A 17,352-nucleotide genomic window follows, 5' to 3' on the forward strand; every position below is an offset into this window, starting at 1 on the left:
GTTCATAAATGTATCGCAGAATCGCGTTGTGTTGGTAAATCTGTGCGACCTCGCGCACTTCCGCATTAAATGTTTACCCTGACGTCGCGGATGACAGGCGTCAAGCGAGCCACACCTTTCCCGCGTGTCAGTTACACGCCTCCATTTCGACGTATCAAAAATAGTTTTACTGAAAAATGACTAGTTTTCTATATATATATATATATATATATATATATATATATATATATATATATATACACAATGTAAAAGAAAATGCTACATTTTAATGTATTTTATGAGGGAATTAACTAATATATATAGTTAATTCCCTCATAAAATACATGAAAATGTAGCATTTTCTTTTACATTGTGTTACATATTGTTGGTTTTACTGCTTCTATTGCTCTCCTCATTTGTAAGTCGCTTTGGATAAAACCATCTGTTAAATTATTAGATGTAAATGTAATTAGTTTGTGATTGTTTTGCTCACTAAATTGCATTTAATGAGGAACCAAATAACAATATATAAAAATACACAATGTTTAAAAAAAACTAACAAAAAAACCCATGTTTAATATTAAATATATAAAAATATACTTATATTATAAGGCAACATACTTGCTTATGAAATATATTTATAATAATTATTTAAATATTATTCAGTATTTTTTGGAATAGATAATTCCCTAATAAAAAACATTAAAAAGCAGCATTTTCTTTTACATTTATTGTTTTGACCCCCCCCCCCCCCCCCCCCCAAAAAAAAACAAAAAAACATTTTATCACATTTCTCACACACAAAAAATGCTAAATAAAATATTTAGGAGAGCACATATTTAAGCACCAAGGTTTAGACAATTTTAAAGAAAATATAGTCCAAAATGCATATTTTTTTAAAATAGCGAGACAAAATTACTCATCAAAACCCCAACAATTAGTTCACAATAAATAAATTAAATTTGGTGCCAGTAATCAATTTTTTTTTAAAGTTGTGTATGCAATCAAATATTTTTTTTAAATAATAATAATAATCATAAAAGACATTAAAAGCAACATTTTCTTTTACATTTATTGATTTGACAAACACACAGTTCAACACGCTTCTCACACAGACAAAATGCTCAAGAAAACAAACAATAAAAGAAAATGTAAAGTCCAAAATGCATGTCAGCAGAAAATAAATATGACAAGAAAAGCTACTCATCAAAGAGCCAGCAATTATTCTGTTTTATTTGGTTCTATCATGAGCTCTTTTAATGAAAACATGCTATTACTGAAAATACATTTGCAGGCTAAAAGACATTCTAACATTACTAAAATATATATTTTTAAATGAGCATAAACTGCTGCTTCTTATAAAATATGCAAATTTAAAGGGGTACTAATCAATATTGACAGCTAGCGGTTGAACTGGGTACTGCAGTTTTTTCCCCCGCTATCTCCTCCTCAGACTGGACGCTCACACGGGTTGCCAGGTTAGAGGACATGCCACAGAAGCGAGAGTCATTTTTTTAGGTCGGGTAGAATTTTCGATCTCTGACCCAGTTTGTTTGCTGGATTCCACCGCTGTGTTTTCCGCAAACTGGCAACCCGGGATGTCGACATACTATTGGGTAAATTGGCAGTGGGCGGGATCACCCAGACCAAAACAAAACATTAAAAGTAGAATAACTGGCTGTAGCATTGTTTTTCAGAGAAACTTAGCATGTTTCCTACATCTCTGCAAAACATATTATGGTATTTTTATTCTTTTGTACAGTCAAAAAATGACAGAGCACCTTTTCATAAATGCTTTAGACTGAAAACAAAAAGCCACTGACATTAATACAGTATGTCATTACATTTCAAGGGTGAAGAATAAGCAATTCTGCTTTTCAGTGCATTTGTGTTGTTGATCTGAAGCTTCAAGCATCCGCTGTAAGAGACTGGAAAGATGTTTTCAGTCTCCCGGGACTGAGACGTAGTGCATTCATTTTTCATGGGCTTAAAAACAAACACAGCAGTCATCAACTCCCTCCGTTCAGCATCGGCAGTCGCAGGATTCTTAGGATGCGCTCGTTCTTCGTAAGATCCTCCGGCAGTTCATTGTTCTGTGAATGTGATAGCATCAGAACGGGGTACAATAGTGCCATTAAAGCACGAGATAAAACCTCTATTTTCGTTATCAACTATGAACTGAATTTGATTACTGCAGCATTCAGCATATTTGTAAACCCAGCCTGATCTGCCGGCGATTTGATTTCGCCCTGCAACTCAGTCTGGAAACCTGTACATTCATTTCTACTGCTTCTGTTACACTTTTGCGGGAACCAATCACACACTGGCTTATCCACCTGGCGCGCTATTGGCAGGTTTAACATGATGACGGATAGAGAAGCGATGGGTCGTGGCCCGTTGATCACGCCTCTTGTGGTATGATTGGTTGAAGGACTATCCAATTGTATACAGAGTCATTTGAATTATGCTCGTTGATCACGCCTCTTGTGCAGTGGAAAATACAGAGCAGACTCCCCAGACCAATGTTCAATCTTAAATTGAGCTTGGTCTGGTGTTAGCCAGGCAAGAAACTGCCTGCATTACATTCATAATGCGGGGTTCACACCAAACACGAATAGAGCGTCTGGCGGGAGTGATTTCAATGTTAAGTCAATGGAAAGGCGCGTTGATACACATCGGGACGCCAATCCGCCTCATTCGCGCGAATGACGCAAATTGAGCGTCTTGCATCTTTTGTGCATTCACGCGTTTGAAGCGAATTCGCATCTGACACCCGAGTTGAAAAATGTGAACTTTGGCATCAATTCGCGCCGCGTTAACCAATCAGGAGCCTGCTTGCTGCTGTCACGTGGTAAAGTGAAGTGATGAGAAACCCTGCATAATTTAAAAGTACTACTATTGTGTCACAAAATGTAGTTTTAAGACTTTTTCAGGTGAGAATGTAGTTGTTTAAAGCTCAAATATGTGGTTTATTTAAAAAGAGAGCACCTATTTAAAAAAAATAATCTTGCGTTTTTGGAGTTGTGAGATCCAGTCGATCATCGGGCGCTCGGTGCTCATTAACCCCGGCGAAGGCAGCCTTTCCTCGGCCAGTCCTTCTGACGTTTGCCGCTGGCTCTGATGTCCTGTAGTGGTTCGTCTTGTGTGGATCTAACGGGCGATCTTTGGTGTCGTGAATCTATACTTTGTTGTCTGCCAAATCGTTTTGACTGGGGGCAAAGAGAAGTTCCTGGACCACATTTGTGTGGCTATTAATGCTTAATATATATTTTTAATGAAAATTAAAAGAGGCAGAGTGGTGTTATATGACATATTTCTACTGGAGCGCCTTGAACGCGCGTCTATTTCTCTTCAAACGCTCGATTTCTATGCTCGTCCAATTAGCCACGGACGCGCGAATGGATTCAAAATGTTCACGCGTCAAACTAGACGTGATAGACACGATTTTGGCGATCTATTCGCGTTTGGTGTGAACGCAGCATAATACTTCAACTACCACACTGACCAGTAGAGGGCAGTGCTAGATACGAGCAATACCAATACCAAGGATACAAGAATCATGCAAACATCAAATAATTGCATAATATTTCATTTGCATGGACAATTCACACAATTATTTATTTATTACAATTATGCAAGTTGTCCATGCAAATGAATAATATTGCAATTTATACATTTGTGGTTGTTTTGAACAATTTAAATAAAGCCTAGGTCTGGGTTGTTATCAATAACTAAAACTATTGTATTTCTGTTAATTGAAATAAAGCTGAAATAAAAAAAAAAAAATTGGAAACGTTGCCTTGGCAATAAACTGAAATAAGCTGAAGCACTAAAATTATTAACTGGAAATACAAGTATTTGATACACTGCTGATTTTGCAGGTTTTCCTACTTACAAAGCAAAAAAAATCCAGAATATCACATGGTATGATTTTTAAATAATTCATTTGCATTTTATTTCATGACATAAGTATTTGATCACCTGCCAATCAGTAAGAATTCCAGCTCTCACAGACCTTTTTCTTTAAGAAGCCCTCCTGTTCTCCACTCATTACCTGTATTGTCTGCACCTGTTTGAACTTGTTACCTGTATAAAAGACACCTGTCCACACACTCAAACAGACTCCAACCTCTCCGCAATGGCCAAGACCAGAGAGCTGTGTAAGGACATCAGGGATAAAACTGTAGACCTGCACAAAGCTGGGATGGGCTACAGGACAATAGGCAAGCAGCTTGGTGAGAAGGCAACAACTGTTGGCGCAATTATTAGAAAATGGAAGAAGTTCAAGATGACGGTCAATCTCCCTTGGTCTGGGGCACCATGCAAGATCTCACCTCGTGGGGCATCAATGATCATGAGGAAGGTGAGGGATCAGCCCAGAACTACACAGCATGACCGGAAGAGAGCTGGGACCACAGTCTCAAAGAAAACCATTTGTAACACACTACGCCGTCATGGATTAAAATCCTGCAGCGCACGCAAGGTCCCCCTGCTCAAGCCAGCGCATGTCCAGGCCCATCTGAAGTTTTCCAATGACCATCTGGATGATCCAGAGGAGGAATGGGAGAAGGTCATGTGGTCTGATGAGACAAAAATAGAGCTTTTTGGTCTAAACTCCACTCGCCGTGTTTGGAGGAAGAAGAAGGACGAGTGCAACCCCAAGAACGCCATCCCAACCGTGAAGCATGGAGGTGGAAACATCATTCTTTGGGGATGTTTTTCTATTGAGGGGATGGATGGGGCCATGTATCGTGAGATCTTGGCTGACAACCTCCTTCCCTCAGTAAGAGCATTGAAGATGGGTCGTGGCTGGGTCTTCCAGCATGACAACGACCCAAAACACACAGCCAGGGCAACTAAGGAGTGGCTCCGTAAGAAGCATCTCAAGGTCCTGAAGTGGCCTAGCCAGTCTCCAGACCTGAACCCAATAGAACATCTTTGGAGGGAGCTGAAAGTCTGTATTGCCCAGCAACAGCCCCAAAACCTGAAGGATCTGGAGGTCTGTATGGAGGAGTGGGCCAAAATCCCAGCTGCAGTGTGTACAAACCTGGTCAAGAACTGCAGGAAACGTATGATCTCTGTAATTGCAAACAAAGGTTTCTGTACCAAATATTAAGTTCTGCTTTTCTGATGTATCAAATACTTATGTCATGCAATAAAAAATGCAAATTAATTATTTAAAAATCATACAATGTGATTTTCTAGATATTTGTTTTAGAGTACATAGAGTACCTATGATAAAAATTACAGACTTCTACTTGCTTTCTAAGTGGGCAAACCTGTAAAATTGGCAGTGTATCAAATACTTGTTCTCCCCACTGTAGATAAAAACTCAAATTAAAACTGAAATAAGAATAAATTAAACCAAAATAGCAATATTAAAAAAATAAAAGTGAATTCAAAATATGAATAAAACTATAATAAAGCCAAAATAACACTGGCCTGGATAGAGATATGGATAAAATATAGAGGATATTAAATTAAAATCAAATATAAAATAATACATTTATGTCTAAAAAAAATTTTTTTATATGTATATAATTTTATTTATTTTCTTATTCAGAATATTTTCTCATTATCTCTACCCAGGCTTTATTTATATTATTCAAAACAACCCTATATATAAATTGCAGTATTAATTTGCATGGGCAACTGGCATAATTATTTATTTATTAAAATATTTATATCCACACGTCTCAAACTGACCTTGTTGGTTAAAGCTGGATCGGCACTTGCCTTCAGCAAGAGTGCAACTGTTTTGGGATTGCCGCCCATGACGGCAGCATGAAGGGCTGTAGAACCGTTCTAGATTACACAACAAAACACAGTTCATATGCAGGGTAAAGACATTTGCTTGAAGACCAAATGGAGGGGGAAGTAAACAGGTTTTTTTCCAAACACTGTTACAAATTGATTCATGTTTTTCAGATGTCAGATGATATCTCTCGTACCTTCAGAAGGCCAAGTGAGGGGGAGAACTTGAGCAGTTCCTCAATGACGTTACAGTATCCTTTATGTGCAGCCTTGAACAGAGCTGTGGAACCATCCTTCAGTCAGAAACACAAGCCAATACAGCCATGAGACACTCAGGCACCCACATAATAGAAGAAATGAGGCATTTGTCAAACATTTCATGCATTTTTAATAAGCTTCTTTTCCACCTGGCTGAACCGTTTGATTCAAGCCCGGGTAGAGATATGAAGTGGAAAATAAGTAATAAAATAATAATTAATCAAATAAAAAATACAATAAATTAATAAAATGAATGAATTATTGTTTCTTTAATTATATTTATTTTAATAATAAAAAAATATTGAATTAAATAAAACATTTAAATAAACAATGATACATAAAACAATAATACAAATTAAAGTAAAATATAATAAAATAAGTAAATTAAATAAAACAATACCATAAATAATAAAATACAATTGTAATAAAATACATTCAAATAATAAATTAAATTTTATAAATATAACAGATATAATCAAATAAAACAAAATATCCGGGTAGAGATATGGAGCTACTGAAAACTGGAATAATAAAAAAGAATAATTAATCAAGTTTTCAACATACTTTTCTGTCTGCATCACGGTCCGCACCTCGTAGCAGCAGAACTTTCACCACCTCACTATGACCCATCTGTGCTGCCATCCAGAGCGGAGCTGTGCCATCCTGACCCAAAAAACACAATCAAACAGAGAACAAAATAAAAATCATAACCGCATACCAGACACCACTAATGAAAAACAGAAACTATGATCATTTATTTAGACCTCTCGAGGTTGATTGACTTTAGCCCCAGATGACATCAGCTGACGTATTACAGTCACATGACCCTCTTGGGAAGCCAAAAACAAGGCTGTCGCACCATCCTGAAACAGAGAAGATGATCATTTCATTTATGATGACAGATGAAAATGGAATTTAGATATATTTAGATATAAAAAAACCTGCATAAAATAACTTTACATGAACAATAATAAATAAATATTACACCAGAATAAAATATTACATAAAATAATACATTCAATTAAATAATATGGTGTTAAAATAGAAAAAAATATGATATTTAAATCTTATATTTCAATATTAACAAATATAATTAAATCCAATTATTATTAAAAAGATCAATAAAATGCACTAAAATCAATCTTTAGATCAAAACATTACATTAAATAATAAAAAATTTAATGAAAATAAATGAATAAATGTAAGATAATAAAAAACAAATAAAAAATAATAAGTAAATAAATAATAACTTTACATTACATGAACAATAATAAATAAATATTCCACCAGAATAAAATATTACATAAAATAATAAATGTAATTAAAATATAAAAAATATATATTTAAATCTTATATTTTATTATTAAAAATACAATTATTAAATCTAATTATAATTAAAAAGATAAATAAAATGCACTAAAAACAATCTTTAGATCAAAACATTACATTAAATAATAAATTGAATAAAAATAAATTAATAAAGATAATAAATATAATAAAAAACTAATTAAATAAAAAATGTATACGTAAATAAATAATAACATTACATTACAGTCATTAATAAATAAATATTGTACACCAGAATAAAATATTTCATAAAATAATACATTTAATTAAATAATAAAGTTAAAATACAAAAATATATATGATATTTAAATCTTATATTTTATTATTAAAAAATATAATTATTAAATCTAATCTAATATAAATGAAATGCACTAAAAACAATCTTTAGATCAAAACATTACATTAAATAATAAAAAAGAATAAAAATAAAAGATAATACAACATATTAACTAAAAATTAATAAGTAAATAAATAAATAATAAAATAAAATAAAATAAATATTACATTAGATTAAAATAGCATTACATTGAATTAAACATAAAACAATAAATAAAAATATATACATATAATAAATAATGTTACATAGTTTCATTCAATGTAATGCTATTTGGATTAGAGTTTTAAACTCGAATTAAATAAAACAAAATAAAAATAAAAAAAATAAAGTAAATATTACATTAGATTAAAATAAAAATGATATATTAAAAATACATTACAAATAAACTTATATGACATGACATTCTTGGCAAGACATTTAACTACTAAAACACCAAATGATCTGGAACATTTCTGTGTGTTTGGGCCATAAGGTAAAACTCTGTCCAACTGTCCTATCCCGTTCCTAAGAGCAGAGTTTAAACACTGAATCAGCAGAAACCTTAGAGGAACTGGCACAAACATGCATCTCACGAGCAGCGACAGCTTTTAAAGAGCCTCGTGTTGACTAACATTGAGCTGGTCGTGGACATTGGCGCCGTTCTTCAGAAGGGTGTCCACCACTTTGGAGTGACCGTACTGACAGGCCGCAGAGAGGGCTGTGCCGCCATCCTGGAGATTACAAAGCCGTCAGTTCTGAATGATCAGATTTATTCCAGCTTCCTTCCATAAATACTGCAATTCTTACTTTAGGCCAGGGGTCTCCAAACTCGGTCCTGGAGGGCCGCTGTCCTGCAGAGTTTAGCTCCAACCCCAAATAAACACACCTGAACCAGGTAATTAGTGTTTTTCTAGGGCCTTGTAAGACACTGATTAGCTGGTTCAGGTGTGTTTATTTGGGGTTGGATCTAAACTCTGCAGGACAGCGGTCCTCCAGGACCGAGTTTGGAGACCCCTGCTTTAGGCTATAACATACCGCACCTTTGTCTGAAACTCAGTGGATGCTCCAAATTCAAACAGGAGCTTGACAATTTCATTATGGCCCTGTTGTGAAGCAAAGAAGAGGGCGGTGGAACCTGTCTGGAGGAACAGGGACATCGTCAGCTCACTCATGTATACAAACACACTTCAGATGTTATCAGCTGCACTTACACACCCGTTTGAGGAGTAATATTACCGCACTGCACTATTAACAACCTGTCACTCTATCTATATATATATTTAGGTCTAACAAAAATAACATTCACTGCAGATTATTGCTGGGTAGATGTCAACAGAAATGCACAAAACAAATATATAAATAAACTTTGATTAAAACAGCATTAAAAAAAAACACATAAATATTACATTAGCTTAATTATTCATTTATTTTTTAATTCAATGTAATGTTATTTTAATCTAATGGGTTTGTTTGTTTTATTATTTATTTATTTAGTATGATTAATTTAATCTAATGTAATCTTTATAGTAATTTTATATCTTTATTTATTGTTTTTTATTTGATAAGACTTTTTATTATAATGAATATTCTATTATTATATAAGTTGATGTTATTTTAATGTAATGTTATTTTATTGTAAATAATGAAATAAATTAATAAAAATATTACATTAGATTAAAGTGACATTACGAAATAATTGTAAAAAATAAATTAATGCATATAATATAAGAAAACATATAATTAAATTAAACATAAAATAATAAAATAAATGATAGAATAGAATTACATTAAATAAAAAATAAGTGAATAAATATAATATATATCTAATAAAATTAAATAAAAACAAAGCAAAATCAAATTAATAGTTGAATAAATAAATGAAACAAAATTATTTTTTTTTAGATTAAAATGAAATAACATTAAATGAAAAATATAAATAATACAAAATGTATTTAAATAAAAATATAATATAAAAACAAACATTACATTATAATAAATTAAAATAAATCAACAAATAAAATAATAAATAATAAAAAAAGATAAATAAATAGAAATAATAAAACAATCAATTAAAATAAAATAAAAACATCTCATTAAAATTAATAATAAAATAAAATCTTACAGTTGTGTTTAGCTTAAAGCTACACTGTGTAACTTTTTTAGTTTATTCTTAGCTAAAAACACTTAGTTCTTTCAAAAATATATGTGCTCAAGTAATAAAGCATTCTCGTAAGTTTATAATATGCCATTGAAAATACATACGGGTAAGGGGTTCGAATGCCGGTCGCCATGTTGCCCCTCCATCTTGAAAGTACATTAGCCAAAGAGGGACATACCCGTGAATTCAAGCTTCGCCTTTCGCGGGTTATAACACTCGATGGCACCGTGTCGAATGTGGACGAGGTCGAACTGGAAGCCATATTAATCTTGGACTAAATGGGCCACCGTGGGAGTTAAAACGAAATCGGAATTTAGAGGAACAGAAACTAAAATTCACTGGATGGTCATATACCTTTTCACCACTAGATGGGGGAAAATATCACACAGTGTAGCCTTAAGAAGTGAAGATGTATAGCTAATAGTTTAAGACTATGATGTCACGTACTGCATATCCTTGAATCATTACAAAAACAGCCTAGAAATATTATTGAAACAATGAAACAACTACACTAGCGTGATGTAGATTTGTACCTCTCTTTGCAGATTAATATCAGCCCCTTGCATGATGAGTTCCCGAACGCACTCATAATGCCCGCTGTAAGATGCCACCATTAACGCAGAGGTGCCGTACTGCTGAAACACACCATAAAGCATTATTCTATGGCAATGCTGATTGCATTGTGAAGCGTGCAAGAAAGAAGAAGATTCATACACCATCTTTGCAGTCTACATCCACTCGGCCGCTGTTCAACAACAGCTGAAGCAAAGCCAAGTTTCCTTTCCTAGCTGCCCAAAACACAGCGTTGGCAAGAGGAGTCTCCTTCTGTCAGACACATAAACAAACACAACCAGACAGAAACAAAAACACACAATCATCATTTATACCAGAGATCACCGTTATACCTCATGTGGACGAGTAATATTTACTCATATTATTATATTATTGAAGGACTGCCATCGATACTATATCGACTATACTACGACTATCGACACCAGCATAAATCCTCTTTTCAAGTCCTCAACATTAGCAAAGAATAAAATATCATTAAAAAAGAATACAATAAAAGAATAAAAAGCACTAAATGAATTATTAATTTAAAATTAGTACTGTCAAATCAATTAATAGCAATTTATCACATCTTAGAACATGAATATGAACAACATAGAAGTTTGTAATTAATATATATATATATATATATATATATATATATATATATATATATATATATATATATATATATATATATATATATATACATACATACACACACAAACTTTTATTTTCGATGCTATTAATCGTGATTAATCAATTTGACAGCTATTAAAATTTTTAATAATAATAATAAATTAATTTAAAATGAAATATATTAATTCAAAAGTGTACGAACCCGTTAAATTAAAGGGCAGATTCCAAAATAACGTACCGTAATAAACTAAGGTTACCATGGTGATTTTTGGAAGGGCGGGGTGGGCGGACACTCGTCATAAGGCCACACGATGCCCGTGACTGACATAAAAATCTCTTAATGCGTTACATGTTTATTTGTATGACTCTTAAGACATGTTTAGATTGTATAAATAATGTTTTACCAAAGTAAATATTGATGTTTACCTTGAAAGACATCCTGGGAATCTCATTCGTGCTTCATCTTGCTGGTTTGGGCTGTGTCCCTTATAATGTTCGTCCGCAGCGCCCATTCATCCCCAGTGAAGACCTGAATCAACGGATACGGTCTTGTTTACCGCAGTGAGTGTTACACGGAACCGAGCGAGCACAAACAGGAGCGTGCAGCTTTTGCATCAACTGCGAATTCCCTTGTATCCCCCTCCTCTCTCTCACTCTCTCTCACGCACACACACACACACACACACACACACACACACACACACACACACACACACACACACACACACACACACACACACACACACACACACACACACACACACACACACACACACACACACACACACACACACACACACACACACACACACACACACACACACACACACACACACACACACACACACACACACACACACACACACACACACACACACAATAGATGTGTTCGATTCCTGAATGAATCGTTCTTATGAGTCGGGTCTTTCCTATGAATCAGTTGAACCAGTTCACAAAACTGACTCATTAAAGCGAGAATCTTTTTTTTAATAGTACGATTCGTAATGAGCCAAAAACGGATAATTGAGCAGAGGATTTGACTGGTGAGGCGAAAAATAAGTGTAAGTTAGTATATTATAAAATAAGTCGAACAACGAAGAATGTTAAGAACGACGTATTGACGTATTTTCACCAACGTAAAAGAATCGCTGAAACTGTTCGAATGATCCGACTTGAAAATAAATGAAAATCAAAAGTCATAGTAAACAGTCATGTGAAAATTTTTCAAATTTCATGGTTTTCTGTATCAGGACCTAATAAAAAAGAATCTATTCTAGTGCTTGGCAGGTCTTAAAATTTGGAAAATAAAACCTTAGATGAACAACAACACATGACATATTACACTGTGTCATTATTTATCTAGCAAAAATAAAGTCAAGATGTAAAAACCATGGGTGACAAAGTTAGGACACCCTATCATTCAATTGCCCGTAGATCCACTTTTAGCAGCAATAACAAAAGTGATAATTTTCTGCATAATTTATCGGTCTCTCACATCATTCTGGAGGAATTTTGGTCCCCTCTTTACAACACTGCTTCAGTTTGTTAATGCACAGCTCTTATCACAGCATTTCAGTCAGAATGAGGTCTGTACTTCGACTGGGCCATTGCAACACCTTCGTTCTTTTCTTTTTCAGCCATTCTGTTGTAGATTTGCTGGCGATCTTCGGATCACTGTCCGGTTGCATGACCCAATTTTAGCCCAGCTTTAGCTGTCTGACAGATTGTCTCACATTTGACTCTAGAATACTTTGGTATACAGAGGAGTTCATGTTAGACTCAATGACTGTGAGGTGCCCAGACCCTGTGGCTACAAAACAAGCCTAAAATCATCCCCCCTCCACTAGCATGCTAGCCTGACAAGCCAGACCCACATCAAGATGTTGGGTCTGGGAACACACCATTGGCAGGACTCAATCCGAGGGGCGGGATAAACGGTTGTCTTTCAAATTCCCTCTGCACGCAATAGGATAGCGCGACAACCAACCAGAGCAACAAGTGAAGTGGAGCTAGTTGAGAGATTAAACTTTTGCCGTATCTGGTCGGCAAAACTCTGAACACATCTTCCTTTCTTAAGAATGACTTCAATGCCGTTCTTTGTTCTTTTCTCAAAGAAAAGCTTTGGGTTAGTTCACCCAAAAATGAAAATTCTGTCATTAATTACTTACCCTCATGTCGTTGGACACCCGTAAGACCTCCGTTCATCTTCAGAACACAAATGAAGATATATTAACGACTTATATAGTGATGACCGATTTCAAAACAATGCATCGTGAAGCTTCGAATGATTCGGATCGCGTGTCAAACCGCCAAACTGCTGAAATCACGTGACTTTGGCGATTCAAACCGCTGAATCGACTCACTGATTCATAACGCTTCGAAGCTTCATGATGCAGTGTTTTGAAATCGTCATCATTATATAAGTCGTTATTTAGGTTTTTTTTGCGCACAAAAACTATTCTCGTCGCTTCATAAAGTTATTGTAGAAGCACTGTAGTGAGATGGACTTTGTAACGATGTCTTTAGTACCTTTTATGGGTCTTCTTGAGAGTGTAAAGTGCATTGTGCCAATGGAGGCATTTCTGAGCCATCGGATTTCAACTAAAATATCTTCATTTGTGTTCCGAAGATGAACGGAGGTCTTACGAGTGTCGAACGGCATGAGGGTAAGTAATTAATTTTCATTTTTGGGTGAACTAACCCTTTAACTCCAAGTCTTCTAGAGGCCAAAGCCGATTCGAAAGACCGCTGTTCGCCAGCTTCTGTTTACAAGTAGTACGCGGAACCGCCGCAACTCTGCCGTCATTATGTTAACCCCGCCCACCAACTCTATACACGATGTGATTGGCCTGACCAGAGTTTAGTTTTTCCAGCTCGCAAGCCAACGGAGAGTTGCTAGACGCCCTGGCTGCAAATTACATTTGCTGCCGCTAGGGTGCGTCTAGATTTCTACACTGCAAAAAATGCTCTTCTTACTTAGTAATTTTGTCTTGTTTCTAGTCTAAATATCTAAAAATTCTTAAATCAAGATACATTTACTAGAAAAGTAAAATGACATAAGATATTTTTTTCATGTTTTCTTGAAAATAAAATAAAAATGAAGTGAGTTTTTGCTTAAAACAAGCAAAATTATCTGCCAATGGGGTGAGAAAAAAGTTTTTTTGTTTCTATCCCAAACAGAAATAAGATTATTTTTCTCACCCCATTGGCTGATAATTTAGCTTGTTTTAAGCAAAAACTCACTTCATTTAGATTTTTTCCCCAGAAAACAAGAAAAAATATCTTATGTCATTTTACTTATCTAGTAAATGCATCTTGATTTAAGTATTTTTAGATATTTAGACTGGAAACAAGAAAAAAATACTAAATAAGAAGAGCATTTTTTTGCAGTGTAGGCTACCAGCATGCTTGACTTTTGGTATGAGGTGTTTGTTATGACATGCTCTTTTGGTTTTCACCACTTGGCGCTGTGCATTATGGCCAAACATCTCCACTTTGGACTCATCTGTCCAAAGGACATTGTTCTAGAAGTCTTATGGTTTGTTCAGATGCAACTTTGCAAACCTGAGCCGTGCTGTCATGTTTTTTTTAGAGAGAAGAGGCTTTCTCCTGGCAACCCTTCCAAAAATGCCATACTTGACCCACATTTTTCTAATTGTACTGTCATGTACTTTAACATTTAACATGCTGAGTCTGAGGTGTAGTTCTTGGATCGTCTGCAATTTTTCTGAGCATTACACAGTCTGATCTTGGGGTGAATTTGCAGGGACGTCCACTTGAATGTCTTCCACTTGTGAATAATTTTCCTCACTGTAGAATGATGGACTTGTAACCCTTCTCAGATTGATGGAAGCAACATTTGCTTCTCTGAGATCCCTGCTGATGTCTTTCCTCCTTGGCATTGTGTTAACACACACCTGAATGCTCCAGACCTGCAAAAAGCCAGAACTTTTATAGAGGTGATCACACTCACTGGTGATCAGTTAATCAAAGACATTTGATTAGCAGTGCCTGACCATTACAGTGCATTTACATTTACGCATTTGGCAGACGGTTTTATCCAAAGCAACTTACAGTGCACTTATTACAGGGACAATCCCCCTGGAGCAACATGGAGTAAAGTGCCCTGCTCAAGGACACACTGGTGGTGGTGAGTGACTGCTGGGAATTCCTATGTTAACAGTTTTCCTATGTTCCTATGTTAAGGGTGTCCTAACTTTGTCACACATGGCTTTTCCTTTTTGGCTTTATTTTTGCTAAAAAAAAATAATGACACGGTGTGAAATGTCATGTCTTGTTGTTCATCTTTGGTTTTATTTTCCAAATTAAGACCTGCCAAGGACCAGATGATTTTTTTAATAATAAAAAATATTATCCTGATACAGAAAACCATGGAATTCAATAGGGTGTCCTAACATTTTCACATGACTGTATATACGTTAAACTATTTATTATACATATATGGGTCAATGACATGACATGTATTTTTTGTGTCCGAATTCATTATTTTCCTAAAAAAAAAAAAAAATTATAAATACATGTCACATATCAAATTGATCTACAATATATCCTTTATAAGAAACCCTTTTAATTTTTTTTTTTAATTCAATTTACTTTTTGAGTTGTGGTGTTTCAAAGACCTAAAATGTCAGGTGGTGCGACCAGCAAATTTACATCTAAAAGTATCAATTCCCACTGCAATTGCAAAATGAAGTAAGAAATATTACTGTTAACCATTATATAATGTATACAAATAAAATAAAAAACATAAAAACTCCTTATGGAAAATTGTGTTCTGAACACATAGAAAAGTGTCCGTTTATATGAATTGGACTAAAAGGGCAATACATAGAAAGGGGAAAGGGAATTTACCATGTGATATGCATTTTACAATGATTCATATGTATATTGTATATGTATATTATTTTAAATGAATATATGGTCACACCACCTCACATTTTCTGGGTGGTAAAATCAGAAATCTTGTTTAATAATGAATTAATGCTGTCTTAAAAGCTGCAAAACCAATATGAATCAACACCACACATTTTTTGGACTTAAAAATGCATTTTAAAACTATTTTGCTTAAAATTATTATTATTTAATCTTACAAAAAATGATTATTATTCTTATTTGTCATCGACCCAAATAAAATAGAGACCCCAAATTGTATATATTTTTTAAAAGATAGCTATAGTTAGCAATTGTCAATTTTTTGTTTGTTTTGTTATTTTATTATAAAAGGCCACATGTTTATTTACATAAAGCGTTTTATTAAATATTGGCTGTTTACCTACCACAGTGTTGTTTGTCCCATTAAACAAAAACAAATATTCTTACAATATTTTGGTGTCCGTATTGTGCATATTTAATACAATAATGTGTCATTTTCATATTTTAAAGTTTAAATGAGTAGCCCAAAGCATTAAAAAATGATATTTATTATTTTGATTCAATATGGCAAAGTAATTTGTGAGGAAAATATAATATACTGTGTACATATCATATAAAAATGACAAAAAAGTAATAAAAATATAAGCTATAGTAATGAAATTTATATGCATTATTTTTCTAATTCAGCAAAGTAATTTTTAAGGAAAATTGTAAGACTATTTACTATAGTTTATTTTTTCATAAAGCGTTTTATTACATATTGGCTGTCTGGCTGTTTACCTACCACAGTGTAATAAAAAAGTAATAAAAATATAAGCTATAGTAATGAAATGTATGTATTATTTATGCACTAGTATATAGTAGGTAAAACGGCTTTGCTGTATTAAATACAAATAAAGTTTTTTACTATAGCCTATATGTTTATTTTTCTGTACTATTTTTCTATTATTATTATGGGCTATATAGTGAAAATGAGTCTAACTTCTTTATTTAATACGGCAAAGTCATTTTGTAAGGCAAATCGTAAGGCTGTTCACCTGTACCTCCCCTTCAACACAGACTGTTTATAATGAAAAGCCCCAAAATATGACCTGCAGAGGCAATCATGGGATGAACCGTAATAATGGGGCTAAATTATGACACCATTATGACAGCACCGAAGAACACACAGCTTGACTGGAGAAGGACAGATGACTCAGCAGTCACCCCCGTAATAAAGGCCTTGGTGTGGTTGGACTATACTTTGAGGATATAATGTCTGTATAGTACGTTCATTATATTCCAAACAAGATTCAGACCAGACAAAACACGTCAGGCATTCAAACATCGCTGACTCAGTCCTGATTGAAATATTCAATAATAAAAGAAAAGGTGTTATACGAACCATCACATTTGATAAGATGACATTTGGGGGAGTTTTATACGCAGCGATGTCAGTGTTTTGATACGTTGTTGGTTA

General features: G+C 34.2%; 2 protein-coding genes across 3 annotated transcripts in view; both read right to left on the reverse strand.

The window, feature by feature from the left end:
• Window positions 1-64, reverse strand: part of LOC307120848 (vacuolar protein sorting-associated protein 4B-like) — a 10,644-nt gene extending 10,580 nt beyond the window's left edge. The window contains exon 1 of the mRNA XM_079808042.1: window positions 1-64. This exon is cut by the window's left edge and continues 81 nt beyond it. The gene's annotated coding sequence lies outside the window, so the exon portion shown is untranslated.
• Window positions 65-703: 639 nt separating this feature from the next.
• ankrd29 (ankyrin repeat domain 29) lies at window positions 704-11,858 on the reverse strand. Of its 2 annotated transcripts, none has more exons than XM_079808660.1 (10): window positions 11,427-11,858; window positions 10,527-10,637; window positions 10,346-10,444; window positions 8,695-8,793; window positions 8,287-8,385; window positions 6,756-6,854; window positions 6,556-6,654; window positions 5,931-6,026; window positions 5,686-5,784; window positions 704-2,072 (listed from the first exon to the last, which is right to left on the reverse strand). In XM_079808660.1, the coding sequence occupies exons 1-10, from the start codon at window positions 11,436-11,438 to the stop codon at window positions 1,989-1,991; spliced, it is 897 nt and encodes a 298-aa protein (XP_079664786.1). In that variant the 5' UTR covers window positions 11,439-11,858; the 3' UTR covers window positions 704-1,988. The 2 variants fall into 2 exon arrangements, with proteins under 2 accessions (XP_079664786.1, XP_079664785.1); XM_079808659.1 differs by having other exon boundaries at window positions 1,034-2,072; window positions 10,346-10,447; window positions 11,427-11,616.
• Window positions 11,859-17,352: the final 5,494 nt, after the last annotated feature.

The sequence above is a fragment of the Gobio gobio genome, assembly GCF_949357685.1.
Source record: "Gobio gobio genome assembly, chromosome: 24".
Taxonomy (NCBI): Eukaryota; Metazoa; Chordata; class Actinopteri; order Cypriniformes; family Gobionidae; genus Gobio; species Gobio gobio.